Genomic DNA, 18,947 nt, shown 5'->3' with positions numbered 1-18,947 from the left:
GTCTTTGGCTCAACAGAAGTCCTTCAGTTTAGCGGAGTCCAATGTACCAATCTTTTCCCTCATGGTGACTGTTTTCTGTGTCTTGTTTAAGAAATGTCTGACCCTCCCGAGCTCTCCTATGGTACCTTCTAGAACTTTGTTGTTTTACTTTCCGTATCTGAAATCGGCTTTGTGTATGGTGTGAGGTAGGAGGTCAAGGTTCACCTTTCTCCCTGTGGCTGTCCACACCATTTATTGATCCCACACCATTTATTGGAAGGACGATCCTTTCCCCTAGTGGCAACTTTGCAGGAAGTCAAACGTATAGTATATTTGTAGGTCTGTGTCTGGGCTCTGCTTTGCTCCCTTTGTCCCTTTGTCTGTCCTTGCACAATACTTTGTTAAGTCTTGTAACTTCTTCTTATCAGCTAGATGAGTCCTCTAACCTGCTCAGAACTGTCTTTACGACTCTCAGCCTTTTGCATTTCCATATGAGTTTTAGTATCGGCTTGTCCATCTTCTCTCTGTCATACACACACTCCTGCTGACATTTTAATTGGGATCACACTGAATCTGTAGATCGACCTGGGGAGAACTGACAGCTATACTGTACTGAACCTTCCAATCCACGAACACAGGAGGTTACCCCCCTCACATACGTCTGTAATCTCTCTTGGCGATGTTTCATAGTTTTCTTTGTTGAAGTTGTGCCTATATAATTCTTTGATGCTATTTAAAAAGGCATAAGTTTTTTAGGTTTTGTTTGTTCCTGGTATATAGAAGGGTAATTGACTTTTGAAGGTTAATCTTGTATTCGGTGAATTCATTTATTAATTCTCATAGTTTATCTGTGGGTACTTCTGGGTTTTCTCCCTTCAAAATTACAGTCTGTGGATAATGTCAGTTTGATTTCTTCCTTTCCAATCCATAGGTTTTTCTTTGTTTTTCCTGCCTTATTGCCTTCCTGAGACCTCCAGTACGACGTTGAATGGAGGTGGAGATGGCAGACATCGCGTTTCAGCTCCCAGCTCAGGGGACGCTCTCGGTATTTCACCCTTTAGTTGCTATTTGTTTTAGATTTAGTCATATAGGCTGAGTTTTTATCATAAACAGGTATTAAATTTTACCGAAGGCTCTTTCAGCACTTATGGAGGTGACCACTTGATTTTTTTATTTCATTAATTTTTTTTTTTTTTTGAGGAAGATTAGCCCTGAGCTAACATCTGCTGCCAATCCTCCTCATTTTGCTGAGGAAGACTGGCCCTGAGCTAACATGTGTGCCCATCTTCTTCTGCTTTATATGTGCGACGCCTACCGCAGCATGGCTTGCCAAGCGGTGCCGTGTCCACACCCGGGATCCGAACCGGCAAACCCCGGGCCGCCAAAGCAGAATGTGTAAACTTCACCCTGTGCCACCAGGCCAGGCCCTATTTCATTAATTTTTAAATATGACACCAACCTTACATTCCTGAGATCAATTCCATTTGGTCATATTACCCTTGTTAATGGAATTATCGTGTTAACATTTTTGTTTGGGGTTTTTGCATATATGTTCGTGAGAGATATTCTCCCCTCTTGTAATGTCATTTTAACAGATTAAAGTGAATTGGGAAGCAGTCCCTCTTTATTCCTGGAGGAGTCTGTGGAAGAGCGGTGTTATTTCTTCCTGAAATGTTTAGAAAATTTCTCCAGTGGAGCCGTATGGACCTGGAACTGTCTTTGGGAAAAGGACACTAATCATACATCAAATTTGTCTCATAGATAGAGGATGGTTGGAACTGTTTATCTCTTCTTAGGAAAATTTTGAGAAGTTGTGTTTTTCTAGAAAACTGTCCATTTCGTCTAGATTTTCCAATTCATTTGCACCCAGTTTTCCCTAATGCACTCATGTTTTCTCTCTAGTGTCTGTGGGGACCGTAATGATGCCTGCCTCCTCGTTCCCATTAGTGATCATTGTGTCTCCCTTCTTTTCCTCCTCTAAGAGAGGCCCCACTCAGGACCCAGTTCTGCACATGTCCTGCTCTGGCCCTCCGCCCCCCTCCTTCCATGGGGTGAAATCTGTGAGGCCAAGGGCACTGCCCACCTTGAGCCCTCACCCTCCTTCTGAGACCAGGCTTGGACACTTGGGGTCCAAAGATCCCCACCCAAACGGCCCCCAGTCCATTTCCAGAGCCTGCACGGGCCTGTTTCCTGGACCGCCCGCTCAAAGGCAGACCATGGGCGTGCTGTGAGGACCCCCTGGGCAGCTGAGGGGCAGCTCTCTGCGGGGCCGCAGCCAAAGCTTGGATGTGCAGGCTCCTCATGGCACAGGATGATGCCAGGGTGGCAACGGGGGGGGGGGGGGGGGGGGGGCGCAGGCCCCATCTCCCATCACCCCGTCTCCTGGCGCAGATCTCCAAGGGGTTTATGACTTCTAAATTTGAACCTGACTTTCTCTGTTGTGCAAAGGTTTATTTCTCAAAGTAGGAGGATGGAAAATATTTTAATAGTTCGTTTGCTGGGTTTATAGCTTAAATATATGGCATCTGATCTGCTCTTGCGAGGGGCAGGCCTGGGTCTGACGGGGGTGGATCAATATTATTAGTCTTTTCAAAGAACTAGCTTGTAGTTTCGTCCGTTTCTCCATGATACCTTTGTTTTCTAAATCACAATGTCCATTCTCATCTTTACTATTTGCTTCCTTATACTTGATTTACTGTTTGATTTGCTGGTTTTTTCCTAGCTTCTTGGTACACACACATAGATCATTGATTTTCAGCCTTTCTTCTTCTTGACTCTGTGCATTGAGGCCTATACAATTATCTTCAAGCACAGTTTTAGCTACCTATGGTGATATGATAACGTGACATGGGATATCATATTATCATTATGTCCAGTTCAAAATATCCTCACATTTTCACTGTGGTTTCTTTTTTGGGCTATAGATGATTTAAAAGAGCATCACTTAATTTCCAAATGTTTGGGGATTTTTACAGTTGTCTTTTTGTTATTGGTCTCTGTTTGTTTCCACTGTCATCAGAGGACAAGAGTTCAGTCCTTTGAAACGTGCTGAGACAGGGGCCTGTGCAAAACGGGTGGTGTGTGCTTGAGAAGAATCTGTATGCTGTAGTTTCAGTTGATTTTTTTGGTCTGAAATTCTATCATTTACTGAAAGAGTTCAACTTTGTTAAACATACAATCTATGATTGAGGATTTATTTCTTATTTTAGTTCTGTCAGCTTTTGTTTCATGTATTTTGAGATACATATAATTTAGAATTGTTATATCTTTCTGCTGATTGACATCCGATTGCAAAACACCTGTTCTTATCTCCTGGAAAACTTCTTACTTTTAAATCTACATTATTCAATATTAGGATAGCTGCACAAGCTTTCTTTTTATCGTATTTGCATGGTATGTATTTCTTCCATCTTTCAACTTGTAATCATCTGGGTCTTTATCTTCTTCTTCTTCTTTTTTTTTTTTTTTTGAGGAAGATTAGCCCTGAGCTAACATCTGCCACCAATCCTCCTCTCCTTGCTGAGGAAGACTGGCCCTGAGCTAACATCTGCTGCCAATCCTCCTCTTTTTGCTGAGGAAGACTGGCCCTGAGCTAACATCCATGCCCATCTTCCTCTACTTTATATGTGGGACGCCTACCACAGCATGGCTTACCAAGTGGTGCCATGTCCACACCAGGATCCGAACTGGCGAACCCCGGGCCTCTGAAGTGGAACGTGCGCACTTAACTGCTGCACCACCAGGCCACCCCCATCTGGGTCTTTATCTTAAAGTGTGTCTTCTGTAAATAGTATAGAGTTGGAATTTTAAAAAATCTCGTCTGATAACTTTGTCATTAATTGGACTTTTTAACCCATTTATATTTAATACAATTATTAATCTATATCTGGGTTTCTACCCATCATCTTGCTCTGTATTCTATTTGTCCCAGTTGTTTTTTGGATTTTTTACTTCTTCCTTTTGGATTAATCAAATCTTTTTTCAAATCTAATTTCTCTCCTATTCCTAGTTGTACATTCCTCTATTTTTCTTTCTTTCTTCTTTTTTTTAAAGATTGGCACCTGAGCTAACATCTGTTGCCAATCCTTTGTTTTCTTCTTCTCCCCAAAGCCCCCCAGTACATAGTTGTATATTCTAGTTGTGGGTCCTTCTGGTTTTGCCATGTGGGATGCCACCTCAGCATGGCCTGATGAGTGGTGCCATCTCCGTGCCCAGGATCGAAACCGGTGAAACCCTGGGCTGCCAAAGTGGAGTGCAAAAACTTAACCACTCAGCCACAGGGCCGGGCCCTATTCCTTTATTTTTCTTCACGTGGTTGCACTAGAAATTATCAGATGCATTCCTGGCTTTTTAGAGTCTTTCTTAAAATAGAGCTTTAGCCTCTCGCTTTTGGACAATGTTGAACCTTAAATGCCTTCACTTCATTCACTCCTCTTATTTTTGTCACGTATTAATTCTATTTATATTTTAATCCCGTAAGACATTGTTACTGCTATTTTAGACAATCACTATTCATTTAGATTTGCCCACTTGTTTCTTCTTTCCAACGTTCTTCATTTCTTTCTGCTTCCACTTGGGGTTATTTCCTTTCTGTCTGAAAAACTCCCTTTAGGGTTTCTTTCAGTGGGGGCTTACCAGCAATGAATTCTCTTAGTTCATTTGAAAAAAGATCCTTATTTCACCTTCGTTTTTGAAAGATACTTTCTTTAGATATAGAACCCTAAATTGGCCATTGTTTTCTTTCAGTAATTTAAATAGGCTGTTCTACCATTCGAGGCTCGTGCTGTTTCTGCGGAAAAGTCAACCATCAGCCTTATTTTTGATCTTTTGAAGATAGTGTCACTTTTTCCTCTGGCTGCTTTTAAGATTTTTTTTCCTTGTCCTTCGTTTTCGCCACTTTCAGTGCGATGTGCCTAGATCTCACCTCCTTGGTGTGTCTCCATCTGAGGTTGATAGCACTTGTCGTATCCATCATTAAACACGGCCTGGTATCTTTCATCGGTTGTGGAAAATTCTTGACGGAACTCGTTTCAAATATCGCTTCTGCCCCCTCTCTCTTCTCTTTCCCCAGAACTCCCACTGCGTGTACGTTAGGCATGTTCACCCGAACTTGTGTGTCTCCCGTGGTCCCTTCTGCTTTATGGCCTTTTTTATCTCTGTGCTTCAATTTGAATATTTTCTCCTAATCGATGTCTCTTCCAGTTCACTGATCTCTTCCCTTCTCTCTGACCTGCTGCTCTTTCAAATTCTTGTTTCTGGCCTTATGATTTCCATTCGATTCTATTGGTCAATTCCAGTTCTCTCATGAAATCCTCCGTCTTTTCATTTATCTTCTTCAACACATTGGCGTCTGTGTCTGAGAGCCCCCACCGTCTGGATCTGCTGTTGGTCTGTCTCTTGGGTCGTCTGTTTGTTTGTTTGGCTTGATTTTTAATTTCTTGGCCCTACCTCCTGGCGCTCATGATAATTTTTCACTGAACCCTGGACGCTGTGTGTGAAGGTGGGGCGGCCCCGGATGATGCTTGCTTCCTCCAGGGCGACTGCAGCTTCTCTGGCAGGCAGGATACGGGCAGATCCGCTTGTTTCTGTGAGGGTTGGAGAGGATTTGGGGCTAGAATTCAGGATTTGGGAAAGGCTGGTCTCTTTCCGGACCCTGAGCCTTTCCGAGTCCTCAATTCAAAGCTGGAGAGGTGACCACCACCCCCACCTCCTTGGTGGGCCCCGAACTCCAGTTTTTGCTTCCCTGGCATCAAGAGACTGAGGAACTCTCCGGTTGCCTCTGTGCCCTCCTCACACCTCCTTTCTGCTTGATTTCTCAGCTGCCCGGCCCCGGTCCCAAACCTGGCTGCCCTCTGAGCCCCTGGGGGTGGATGAAAATGTGGGAGCCATTTGGTAATCAGCTGAGCAGAATATGGAGCTCATTTCTCCATGTTTCCCTTTTTTTCTGGGACCTCAGCCCTCGAGTCCTGTCTGCCTTGGTTCTCCTGAAAGCCCATCCAACACCTAGGTTTTTCTGGTTTTGCGTTTGTCTTTAACCAGCCTCTGCAGTTGATCTTGGCAGGAAGAGGACTCCGACAGGGTCGCCACTCTGTCGCGGCCAGAAGCAGGGTTCCCCACTTTGCATCTTAACGGCCGCCTCTTGCAGCCTCCTGCAGGCTTAGAGGGGTGTCCACTCGGAGGGTGGCTCTGACAGCTGGAACTTCAGACCGACAGGAGAGTTCCGGAAAGCCCGTGCTTGGGGTCATGTAGTTAGGGGAGGGTCCCTACCTCTGTTGCTGCCAACTACATGACCTTGAGCAGCTTCTGGGCCTGCCAGGACCTTGGCTTTGTCTGCCGGTGGGTCTAATGGTACCCGCGCCGTGTATTTCACAGACTGTGTGAGGATGAGCCATGCGGGATGCAGCCAAGGGAACTTGGAGAATAGAGAAGTGACTCTTTTTTTTTTTTTTTTTCCATAAAAAAGGTGTAATGGGCCCCAAATATAGGCACAGAGTCAGGACAAGAGCCGTTTGCTGTGTGAAGGTACCACACCCCTGATAGACATTTAGAAAGGTCTGCAAAAGATGGCTGTGCCCCAGGAAACCTCCCCGGGGGGCCCATCTTCCAGAAGACCCTGGAGACACTTTCCCAATGAGCTGAAGCTCCCCCAGCGAAGCAGAGCGACTGAGAACTAACATGCCCTGGGGCCGCGCTGTCTGCCCAGGTCAGGCTGGAGCGAGGCTCACCGAGGGGCCGGGGTTGCCTTCTCTCTGGAGCCTCGTCCAGCATCCCCACCTCCGGGCTCCCCTTGACTCCGTGCCCAGCTCCAGGAGGGGTTACTGGTCCCACACATCACAGTCACCTGTGTGCACATCTGTCCTCCTGAGACTAGGCGGGTCCCAAACCTGGCTACCCTCTGAGCCCCTGGGGGTGGATGAAAAATCTCTGAATGTCAGGCCCACATCTGGATTTTTTAAGGCTCCCCAGGTGAAGCAATGAGTATCTGGACCTTCATTTTATAAATGTTGGTGGAGACACTGAACATCCCTGGGATAGGTAACTGCCCTAAGCCAGAGTGTGCCTGGTCCTGTGTTTGTGGAATGAAGGCAAGGAGGGGATGGAGGGAGAAGGGGGCGGAGCGGGGAGGGGGGAGGGGGAGGGGGTGGAGTGAGGAGGGGTGGAGAGGATGGGGGAGAGGGAAGGGGAGGGGGGAGGGGGAAGGAGAGAGGGGGAGAGGTGGAGGAGATGGAGGAAGGGAGGGAAAGGGAGCAGATGGGCAGGGAGCACTCAGTTGGAAGGCCGGGTCCCGACTCCTGGACCAGGCCCCCCCAGGCCTATCGGAAAGAGCCCAGCCCCATGTGGTCTGGTGACCGGTGGCCATGCAGCAGGAGCACACGTTTCAGCTGAGATCCCCGCCTTTCTAAGAGGGCACTAATTTCACATTAATGCAGGTCTTACCACGGGCCACTGCCCTTTGGTGGGAAGCCCCTCCCGTCCCCGTGTCCTGTGTCGCACCCGCTGTTTCCTGGGGGTCTGTTAGGCATGAAAATGCACCATGTGACTCTCTGAAGAGGGGGCATCTTGTACCCCACCCGCCCAGTCCTTCAGACCCCACTGTTCTGGAGCAATACAACCTGGTCATGTCAAGTCTTTTTTTCCCTCTTTTGGGCATTTTTTGATGAGTCAAAGGCAGCTTGCCACCAACAGCAAGGTCTGACGTCGCAGGTCCGCATCGGGCCCTGGGCTTTCCCATCCCTCTGTTCTCAGAGGTTCAGATCTGTACATCCTGCTCTGTGGATTTCCCTCATTCTCTCATTTCTTTCTTTTTTTCTTCCCTTCCTTTCTTCGATTCCTGTTTCTTCTTTATCTGGAAAAAGAAAGTCTTCACACTTTGGAAGTGGGCTGGAATGCGGGAGGGGGTGCGGCCCACCAGTGTCGCTATTTCCCCCCCGACGGGCAGGGGTTGTTTTCTGCTGGGCACCGATGTGGGGGCTCGTGCCACGAGGCAGATTGATGGCCTGTCGTGAGGGAAGGGCGCACGTGAAATATCCGGCGAGTCCTTCCTGTGCCAGCAGGGCCCCCGAGAGCGTCTACCCCACAGGCTGGGCAGATCTGGGCCGAGGTGGGGGCTGCACGGCCTGTGCCTGTGGAGCTGGGGCACGGTGACCTCTCCGCCACCACACTCAAGCACTGTCTGTGCAAGGGGTTCCTGGACCCAGTTCCATTGTGTGTGTGTGCATGTGTGTGCATGTGTGCTTGTGTGTATACGTGTGTGTGTGTGTGTGTAGGCTTCCCCACACCAACAGGCGGTTCTCGGATGCCAGCAGGGTGTCCCAGACTTCAGCTCGGCAATAACACTGTCTGCCCAGACATAGACTCAGATCCCGCAGGCGAAGGGCTCGGCCCCACAAGCCCACCCTCCACTTCAGATGCCAATTGCAATTCTAGGTTGTCACCTGCTTCTGCCCGACCGGCCATAAAGCAGAGGCTCCCAAGACCCCCTCCTCCGGTTCAGTTAATTTGCTAGAGCGGCTCACAGAACTCAAGAAAACCCGTTTACTAGATTCCCGATTTATCACAAAGGACCTTCAAGAGTCATTCGCCTGTTGGGAAGAGCCCCCCCCCCCCGGCTGGTTTTGTGGCCTCAGCCCCCTAGATGAGAAGGAAAACCTCTCCAAAGGCCAGATCTTATCTGAGAAACAGGTTTCTTGGTCCCCGTGTGGCCCTGATGCTCATAAGCATTTTTCCCTTTTGTTCCTGGTTCTATTTTTGCACTGGACAGATGGACACCCTGGACCGAGATGAACTTTACAGTTGCCCCCAGGGACCAGAAGGATGCTGGCCCCCTCCTTAGTTGTGCTGGCCTCCAAAGTCAAGGCAGTGGGCAGTGAAAAGTTGGGTCAGGCCAGGCCAGGCCAGGCCAGACAAAAATAAAGGTTTACTGGTCGCCTTTTCCCCAGACCTCTTCCTTCTTCCCATTCCTTTTGCCGTGGGAAGTTCTTGCCCTTTCTCTGCTTTCTGCATCCTCAGATGTCAGTGGGCCTGATGCTGGTTGCCCTATTTACCTAGCAGAATTATTTGGGAGAAGAAAGTCATTTACGCCTTAGTATGAATTAGATCAATAGTTTGCCTTTTCTCAGGATGTTTGCTCTCTAAGTCATTGAAAAGCTCAGGGCCACATATAGACCTTTGGGGCAGTGACAGGAGAACAGGAATGAGAGATGGAGGAAGATGCTGATCTGGGAGGACCTCTCCAGAGCCCGGGCAGTCACACACACGAGCCCCTACCCTCGAGTCCTTCCTCAGTTTGAGTACTGTCCGTGTTCTGGGACAAAGGATTTTGAGAATTTATAGATGAGAGTGATTTGTGGCACAACCAAGAGCAGGGAGCAGAGAGAACCGGGAGCTGGGCTGGGCAAGGAGGTGGTGGAGGCAACTCCCTAAGACGCTGACCCTAAATCTTTGACGTTGTTCTTGTGAAGGAGTAATTCTGCATGACACCCGAGCCCGGAAGCAGCGCCCAGCTTGTGGAGCAGGTTCCCAGTGTGACGTGATGGGCAGAGCCGCCTCAGGGCCATCGGCTGCCCCCATGGCAGTGAGGTCTCTGTCACAGTGGGGGAGACCTCCTGGCTTCAGCCGTCCTTGCAGGAGGCCTTGATCGGGGTTGGGTGCTGCCAGATCAGACGCTCGGGGCCCTGGGCTATAGTGCGCATCCTGCTCGCCCCAGAACAGCCCTTCCAGCTCTCGGACCATATGGCTCAGGCTGCGTCGCTCCCCACTTCTGAGCCCCCTTCCCACCCAGAGGGGTTGGTTTTCGGAATTTCCCGAGAGCGACTGTAGGCTCCCTGGGTGGGGCTGTCTTTCCCTTTGTGTCTGTGGCCCACAGCTCGCAGCTTGGTGGCTGCACACAGTAGGACCTTAGTGAATACGCTGATTGCTGCCTGGGGAGCCCACCCTGCTCCCTCCCGGCCAGCGCGGCAGGTGGAGGAGCCCGAAGGGCTGTGGATGGGGCTTTTGTGGCAGCTGGCCCGGTAGCCTCCAGGACTTTCTCCAGCTGACCCAACAGCCTTAAAATGTTAAGACAACAACTCCATCCTCCTGGCTCCTGGGGGAACCAGTGTGTGAAAATGCCACAGCCTCCCACGACAAAGGCCAGCCGCTCAGGGGTGTGAAATGGCCTGCGGGTGACAGTTCTCCATCCGCACGGTGCTGGAATCCGGGGACACTGGTGAAGCCCCATTATTCACTCATTCGCGCTCCCAACCAAGATTTTTGCAACCTGCCGCACGCCGGGCTCTGCTGGGTGCTGAGAGCACAGCAGAGGGTAAGACAGATAAGGTCCCCGCTTTCCTGGCGCAGAGAGAAAATAAACAGTCAGGTGACAGGTGCTCCGGAGCACAGGAAGGCGGCTGGGAGGGGGTCCAGGAAGGCTCTGGAAAGGCCGTGTTGGAGCAGGGACGTGAAGGAAAAGCATCGACTCTGGTGAGGCCATTAGCACAGGTCTGCTCCATGGTGAGGGGTCCCAGCGGTCACTTCAGGGGAAACACTCCCCTTTTTCTGGTCCTCGCAGCAAACGAGGCTGTGACCCTTGTTTGGAAGGGAGCTGCCGCCCCGGCTCATCCCTCGCCCCCAATGTCACTGGTGCTGCAGAGACCGTCCCCTCCAGGGCCGTGTCCCTTGTAGGGGACGTTTATAAAGGCCCCCCGGAGAGCAGAGCTGCCTCCATAAACCTTACAGGACTCTGCCTGGGGCCATCGGCACCACCGGAGTTTCTCTCTTCCCTGTTTTCCTCTTGGAAGGAACGGGAAGCCCCATCATCCTCCCCGACAGAGGACAGGGTGGGCTCTGTCCGGCAAGAGCGGGAGTGAGTCCTGCAGAGAGAGGGCAGTGTGAGCCGCGGTCAGGGTGGGCCTCTCCACACTCGGGAGGGAGAGCGAAGGTGCAGCAGTGGGACAGAGAGCGAGCTGGGAGGGCGGGCAGACAGGAAGCGGAGACATTCGGTTCTCAGATCGTCAGACATAATAGTTCCCGCACAGAAGCAGGCAAGCGGACCCTCAGGTGCAGCTGTTGGGAAGGGATTGTGCTGGAGGCGTGGCCCTGGGGCCCCCGAGATCTGTGTGGCGGCCCGTGCTGCAGGATCTGGGCAGTGACAAGCTGTGGGCAGGGTGAACCTCTGGTGGGTTTCTGGACCACTGATTACATGCAGGTGAGGAGAGAGGTCGCACACGTGGGGCCATTTCCAACCCCAGGAATGAGTAGCCTCTGTCTGACTTGTCTGTGCGTGTGTGAGCGTGTGCACGCGTGTGCTTACTAACTCCGTCCCGCACCGAGCTTCGGGGCTTGTCTCCATAAGCAGAGGCGTGGCCAGGGCTGAGCTGACCCGCTGTCCTCCGTCCCAGGGGCTCCTCTCTCTCACGCTTGCCCCGCCCCCAAACATTTTACTTCTGAAGAGAAGATGCTTTGGGGCCCCAACTCGTTGAATAACCGGCCCGATTCTGTGCCTTTTTCCTGGGTGGGACAGCTCACTTCCCGTGTCATTTTCAGGCAGGAAAACCTGGAGCCATCGAATCATGACAGAATGACCTGGAGCTGACACTCTAGTGGGGGTGGGGGGCAGACACCAGACAAGAGAAGGAAGTGAATTAGGCAGCGGACAGAAAGTGGTAAAGCCTGTGGGGCGGGGTGAAAAATAAGCCTGGGAAGGAGTATGAGGAAGGGGAGAGGAGATAAGAGAATGACCAAGTGAATGAATGAGTCAACGAATGGGTGAATGAAAGAATGATGGGTGAGCAAATGAATGAGTGAGTGAGTTAGTGAGCGAACGAACCCCCATCCAGCCAATGTGGAGAAGAGCCTGGGAAGGGCCCTGAGTGTCCCCTTCTCAGGTCCCCACCTGCTTGGGCGTGGGCCTGCCCCGGTGTCCAGGACCCCCAGGGAGGCAGCGTGGGTGGGCGCCCGTGGCCCCAGGCCCCTGGCACTGTCTCAGACAGCCCCCCACCGACAGCGCTGGCTCAGTGTGCACTGTAGGGGGCAGCCGGCAGGTGCAGGCTTGACCACTTACCATGGGGACCCTAGGAGGACAGCCTCCCGTGGTCCAGGGGGACTTCTTGTAGGTCTCAAAACACCTCTCTCACCTCCTCCCCTTCAGCACCTGTGTGCCCAGCTGTGTCATCAGATATGTTTTGTAATTCAAGATACTCTGTCAACACATTTCAGGAATGTGCCTCCAATGGGGCCTCAGGTGAAGGTGGTTTTCTCTCAATTGGTGCCCTACAGATAAAAATCCAATAGAGTGGCCGTTTTTCCTCAAACCATGAAAGGGGTCCGGTGTCAGCCTGCCGTCTACATGGTACGTCAGTGCTTTTGGTAATAGGCCCCTGGAGGAAGAGGGAAACAGTGGACGAGGGCGTTTCCATCCTCTCTGGGCATGATGGTGCAGCCGCTGGCTCAGCCACCTCCTGCTACAGGGAGGCTGTCCCCGTCTCTGTCTCCCTGCCACCAGGCGGGTGGGTTCTGTTGCCCAAGTGTCTTTCATTGTGTCGATGGATGCATTGTCCCACGGGGTCGCAGGGGAGAAGGGAGCTGATTGAGACTCAGTCTGGACTTCCCCTCACGCCTCCAAAGAAAGGACCCTGGGGTGAGGGCGGGGACATCTGTGTGAATCCACTGCAGGCCGTTGGCATCACCGTTAGAACTCGAGATCCTGTTTGCGGAGGGCTGACATGGCACTGGCTCGTCGTAGGCGCTGTACCACTGCTTGTTAAATAAACATAAATGGGGAAACCCAGAGTGTGCCAAAGACGGGAAGGGGAGTGGAGTGGGCAGAAATGAAGCAGAAGACGCGAGGAGGATGGAGCAGAAATGAGCCTGCGCGCCTGGATGGAGCCAGGGAGCCGGGCCAGCAGAACAGACATGAGTAACGCGGCTGAGCTGGACCAGAAGTCTTCCTGGAGGAGGTGGCCGGCAGCTGAGCCGGCCGGGCTCTAACCCAGCCCATACATCTTTTTAGAGTTCTTAGGAATTCTCAGAAGGCAGTTCCTTGGGTTCACAACACACCCTCTGATGGAAACAACACCCATGGATTCTTTTGTGGGGGAAAAAAATCCCCCAGACAGAACTTCATGCTTCGGGCTGCGTTCCAGAACCCCGGGCTGGCGGTTTCCCTGCGCTCGGAGCCTCCCCGTCCAGCTGCAGCTGGCGGCCTCAGCTCGGGGCTCTGACATCATGCAAGGGAAGGAAATGACAGTGGTCCCGTCTCCCACCCACCGTATCTCGGTTATAAATTCCCCAGGCCTGTCTTCCCCGGGAATAATTACACCCCGGGTTGATTTTAGCACATGAGGTCAGACCTATTTGGCGTTCATCTCTTTCCTGCAGGGGTTGCCCACCCGAGACTTGAAGGGGCGCAGAGCCAGCATGGGCGTGGGGGACGGGTGGCCGTTGGCACTCACAATAGCCCTGAGTCATGAGCCGCTCACTTCTTCCACGCTCCTTCCCCACCCGGGGCTGCCCCTGAGGCAACGGCATTTATTCAGGCATTTATTCAGTGTCTCTGAGTGTGCAGGGAGCCGTCCAGGGGAGAAAGCTGCCCTGAGCTGGGATGGCCAGACCCGAGGGACCGAGCAGCCTCAAGGGGTCCTCCACCGACGGAGGGCCGCCCGGGGCCATCTGGGTATTTTGTAAAAATGAGCCAAACCTCCTACCTCCTCTCTCTCTCATTCCGTGTGCATGTGTTGACTTTGTGGTGTGAGCCCTGCTGGGAGGGGGTCAGCAGGTCTAGATTTAAGGGCACAGCCACCCTCCAGTCTGTGACCCTGAGCCAAGCACATCCCTGCTCCAGGCCCCGGGGTTCTCATCTGAGAACCATGGGCTGGTGAGACGAGGCTGCCCGGTCGTCCTCGAGAGCACGGGCAAGGCAGGGGCTGCGGGTAAGCCCAGAGCTGGCTTCTCAGCTGGGGTGACTTTGACGCCAGGGACATGTGACAAGGTCCGGAGACATCTTTGGTTGTCATGCTGGGAAGGAGAGGTGGTACCGGGATCCAGTGGTCAGAGGCCAGGGATGCTGGCAAACATCCCACAGTGCACAGGACGATCTCCCAGGACAAAGAATGAGCCAGCCCCAAATGTCAGTGGTGCCAAGGCGGAGAAGGCCTTCGAGGGCACCATGTCAGAGAGATCTGTGCTGGAATACTCGCCGATGCGGCTCACTGTGGCCAGGCCAGTCGGAGGGCCCCGTTCTGCTGCGCTCTGTGAAGCTGGGTCTGTTGGCCAAGTTGCAAATGGCCCAGTGAGGCAGGCCTATGCCGCCAGGCAGCGCGGAGAGCAAGGCGTTCCTGCCTGTGGGCACCGCCAGGGAGATGAGGCTGATGTGGATGATAAAACACCACTGCAACGGCCCCCGTCTGAGCCTCTTCCGAGGGAGGCGCTCCCCCCACCACACACGCAGCCTCGTCGCCCGCGTCCCTCACCACTCTGTGCCAGTACGCCCGGTGATTATTAAAAGGTCAGCAAAGACGTAAGTGTCTGACGGTGGGTGACATCCCAGCGACACAACAGGGCAACACGCTGGCAAAACAGGGTGAGCTATGAAGCGCGGGACTTGGGATAAAATGCGCCGTTTAGACGAGCGAGACTGGTTTTTATTAATTCACGAGCGGACAGTTAATCCTGCCCGTGCCCCTTGGCGTCCTGAACAATGAGAATCACTGAGTCAAAAAGCAGAAAATGCAAATTAATGCAACAGTTTATCTGGAGGGCTCGCTTATAAGCAATTAGTGACTCAGAGCAGAGACGCAGCCCCCTCCCCCCACCCAAGATGGCCCACAGGAGACAGCCCGAGGCACGGGTGCCATCATCGCCAGAACCGGAGGGACCTTTAAAGTCCTCTGATGTGGGGCAATCTCAGCGTGGAGGATTCCCATGCCCCCTCCCCGATTTTGGGGGTAATGTTGTTTTTACTCTTTGTTGGTTCTTGAAATCCTAAGACCTGAGGACCCCCCGTGCAGGCCTTGAGTGGCCTGGGGACGGAACTGCTCCTCGCTGGCCCGTCCTGTCCCGTTCTGCTCAGAGGCCTTTTCCCCTCCCTTTGCTGAAGCCTTTCCACATTGTCCCCTGGGAGAGTGGGGTGGGGGACCAGAGGAGCAGAATGCAGGGACACGTACTGACACGTGGCAAAGAAAGTGACACCTTACAGGCGAGCAGGTGTCGAGACCCTGACTAGGGCGTCAACCTCAGAACCGAGAGGCGAGACGCGGCTCCTGGAGCCAGGCCACAGGGGCCACTGGCCCAGCAGGAGGTCCAGGCCTGAGACACCGCCCCCTGCCCTGCGGCCCCCAGAAGGGCTCGGGCACAAAGCCCCCCAGCCTCTCAGGGTCCGAAGTCAAGGGTCACCTTCCCAAACATTTGGCAATGCCAATGCACCCAGAATTGAGGAATTCCGTTTTTACTCTTTTTTCACAAATTATACGTCACAGACTTCTGCAAGACTCTTTGCCACTTGAAAATAAATTTAGAAAGACAATGCATTCGAGTTACACAATCTTGGTTGTTTACCAACAAGGATAAGAGAATGAAGTTATATAATCCTGTGTGTATGTGTGTATGTGTGCGCACGCGTGCACACACGTGTATGATTCTCCCCAACCCCCAAAACTTGAACTTTTAGGGATGAGCTCTCCCCAGCGTGGCAGACACCGTGGACGGCCATTTCCAACGGGGACTTGGCCAGCACAGCGCCCTTCTCTGGGGCGTCCCCGGTGTAGACAAAGGGTCCTTCAGGGCCACTCAGCACCAGCCCAGGCACGGAGGAGCTTTCCTGTACCTCTCCAAGTTCAAGAAAGTCACCAACTTGAGTCTAAAGGAGGTGGGGGAGGTCATGACAATGACAAGATGACAGGAGTAGGAAGAGCAGCCACCGCTGCTGCTTCATGCCCACCAGATGCTCCTGCGAGGACAGAGACTCCGGGAGGCTAAGGGGGCTTGCCCAAGGTCGCTGGACTGGAACCAGACCCCACCCTGTGTGATGCCAGAATCCACCCTTGGAACCATGCTGGTGACGTCATGACCTTGGAAGGCCCTGAATATTCCTCAGTGGGCATTCGATGAGCAATTATTGAGCACCAACTGTATGAACCCACTGTAAAATCAGGTGGAGTAAAGGAAGTGCTGTAGTCGAGGTACAGGCAGCTTCTTGGGCCTGAGTGCTTTGGTGAGGGGCAATCCAGGGTGGCTTCCTGGAGGAGGTGGCATTTGGTACACACCGTGAAGAACTAACAGGCTGTAGGGAGGCAGAGGGAAGGGAGACTTTATTCCCAAGGGGTGGGGTTGCCAGTGCGGCCCCTGGGGGATTAACCTGAGTGTGGCTGCCCCTGGAGACCCACGTGCTCCTCCTGCGAGGATGGAGCATTGAAAACACGTCCTGAGGAGCACTGTGTGCCAGGCCCCCTGCCACTCCTGGGACAAGAGCAACGGAAGTCACCATCGCTCCCTCCAGGAGGCAGTAGAGCGTCGCGCAAGGAGTGGCAGCCGCTCTGCAGGAAGCCCACCCTCCTTCCTTGGCCTTCGGAAGCCCCCATAGCCCTTCGCAAAATGAGGACCCGGCTGGGGGCTCAAATGAGACGAGCTGTGTAAGGGACTTGGCTCGTGCCTGGTCACAGAATACTAAGCGTTTGGTAAATGGGGGCTGCGGGCAACATTAGGGGGCCCACCCGGGGCGTGGGGAAGGACGCACAAGTAGCCAGGGCGAGCCGGAGGGGGCGGGCCTGCAGAAAGCAGGGGAGGCTACCTGGAGGAGGTGAGGACGGAGCGACAGCGGGAGGCCTCCAGCGGGTGGAGGGGGAAGGGGCGGGGAGACCATTCCCGACTTCCATCGCAGCAGCGTCTCTGCCCTGCAAGGTGCCCGGCCACAGAAGTGCGACCTTTGGAGCCTTTCCCTGAAGGTGGGGGCTGTCGGACGCTTCCTCCCTGGTCTGAAACCTCGGCCACCCTCAAAAAAAGAAAAAAAAAAAAATGCAGAGGGCCACTTTGCCCGGATAAAAATAAAACTTGGAGGGGGCCCGCGGGAATGGAATACTTTCTTCCTGTGTTTAAATTTCTACGGAAAATCTGAGCCGCGTGGCCGCCGCCCGTGCCGCGAGCGGGCAGAGCGCGCCTGGCTGTCTTGCAGGAGCGGAGGGTCCGGCCGGCGGGGGCAGGGGGGGCGGCGGGCGGAGCGGGAGGCCCGGCCCCCTGCGAGCGAGCGAGCGCGCGCGAACGCTGCCGTGTAACCCTTGCAGAGGCCGCCGGGGCCGTGGATGGGGAGGGCGCGCCGCCCGGCGGTCCCGGCGCACAGGCGGCCGCGATGAGGGTCAACGAGAAATACTCGACGCTCCCGGCCGAGGACCGCAGCGTCCACATCATCAACATCTGCGCCATCGAGGACATCGGCTACCTGCCGTCCGAGGGCACGGTGAGTGCGGGCGGCCGCGAGCCGAGGGAGGGCCGCTCACCTGCGCCGCGCCCGGGGGTGGGGGCAGGGGGGAGCGGTCGGGGCCGGGGGATGACGGGCCTGGCGGGACCCCGGGGCGCGTGAGGGGCGCCCACCCGCGCACGTGCGCCCGGGCCGCATGCACGCGCACGGCCCGCGAGCTCTGCGCCCCCCGGGGCGCCGCGCCCACCTGCCCATCGCAGCGCCCCTGCCGCGCTCCGCGGGCTCCGCGTCCCCGCTCGCAGCCCCTTCGCCCCGGACCGGGAGCCCGAACCAGAGCGCGCGGCCGGGGCCCCGAGTTGGACACTCCCTAACCTATGCTGCGGGTTGGGGCAGCCGGGGTGGAGGTGGGGGTGCGGGTGGTAGCAGCCTCCAGGCCCCACCGCGTCGGCACCCTCTGGCGACAGCCGCGCCCCTCTGGGGTTCGACCCGCCGGCGTCTCCCTCACTTGCCCGGGGCGCACGGAGTCCCCGCAGCGCAGAGCCCCAGCCGGCGGCTGTTGGTCTGTCGGGACTTCTTTCCCGCTGGCCCCTGCCCCCTCCCCACCCCGCGAGCCCGCTCCCCATCCGGGTGGTAACAGGGCCACGTGGGCCAGCGCCCAGCTGGCCACGTGTCTGGGGACCCCTATCCCGGATCCGGCTACCCCCCAGCCCCACTCCGGGGCCGGACCCGGCAGTCAAAAGGAGCCCAGGAGGACAGTATTCGCCATGAGGGGTTTGGCTTAAAGCTGGAACAAAGTTTGCCCGAAGAGGGGAGGGCTGAGACAGCGCCCTCAGCCCAGGGGAGCCCCGCGGCGGCTCACCCTGGGCCCCGGAAACAGACTCCCCTTTTCTCCCCCGTTCCCACACAGCGACCGCCAAGGCCCCTCCCCAGACGATGCCAGGCCCCAGCCCCGCCGCTTTGCTCGGACCCCAGGATGGCCCTGGGCTGCCTCTCTAGCCTCGGGGCTGGACGGCAGGGGGTCCAGGGACGTCCTGGGAGGTGGGCTTGCTGTGTTCCTGGGGAGGCAGAGATCTGGGGCGTTGGCCTCCCCCTGGGTCACAGTTGGGGCTCCCTGTGGGCATTTGAGGGGTCCTCTGCAGCTGGGCTGCCACAGAGGTGCGGGGAACTCTGGGAACCAGTGAAGGAGCCGGGGAGTCTGCCTGTGACACATACCGTTCACCTGGAAAGCTTAGAGGTGGTCCTTTCAACACACACCGTGTGCCTGCTGTGTGCCAGGCCGTGCGGGATCCTTGGGCTCCCTCAGGGAGTAAGCCGGGGACGCCGCGCCCATGTGGGACTTAAGGAGCGGTGATAGAACGTTATCCGGGACACGCACGTCCACAGGGCTGGGCCAGTCGCTGTGTGTTCACTGACTTAACTCTCACGACAACCGTATGGGGTCGGTGGTGTTACTACAGATGAGGAATCTGAGGCCAGGAGGGAGCAGAGGACAGGTTCCAAGTCACCCATGAGCTGGGAAGAGAGCTGAGAAGGGCCAAGACACAGAAGCAGGTGGCCACAGCCGGTCTGAAGGAGGAATGGC

At 54.5% G+C, this 18,947-nt stretch overlaps 1 protein-coding gene across 7 annotated transcripts in view; it reads left to right on the top strand.

The window, feature by feature from the left end:
* ANO1 (anoctamin 1) overlaps positions 1 to 18,947 on the top strand; it is a 166,076-nt gene that overhangs the window by 64,593 nt on the left and 82,536 nt on the right. For all 7 annotated transcript variants that reach the window (XM_046643436.1, XM_046643440.1, XM_046643437.1 and 4 more), the window contains exon 2: positions 17,232 to 17,404. In XM_046643436.1, coding sequence (XP_046499392.1) covers positions 17,232 to 17,404 — 173 coding nt within the window. The remainder of the gene's footprint in view (positions 1 to 17,231; positions 17,405 to 18,947) is intronic.

The sequence above is a fragment of the Equus quagga genome, chromosome 17 (genome assembly GCF_021613505.1).
Source record: "Equus quagga isolate Etosha38 chromosome 17, UCLA_HA_Equagga_1.0, whole genome shotgun sequence".
NCBI lineage: Eukaryota > Metazoa > Chordata > Mammalia > Perissodactyla > Equidae > Equus > Equus quagga.
Note: the sequence above shows the minus strand (reverse complement) of the source record. Positions and strands in the feature narration are given on the sequence as shown.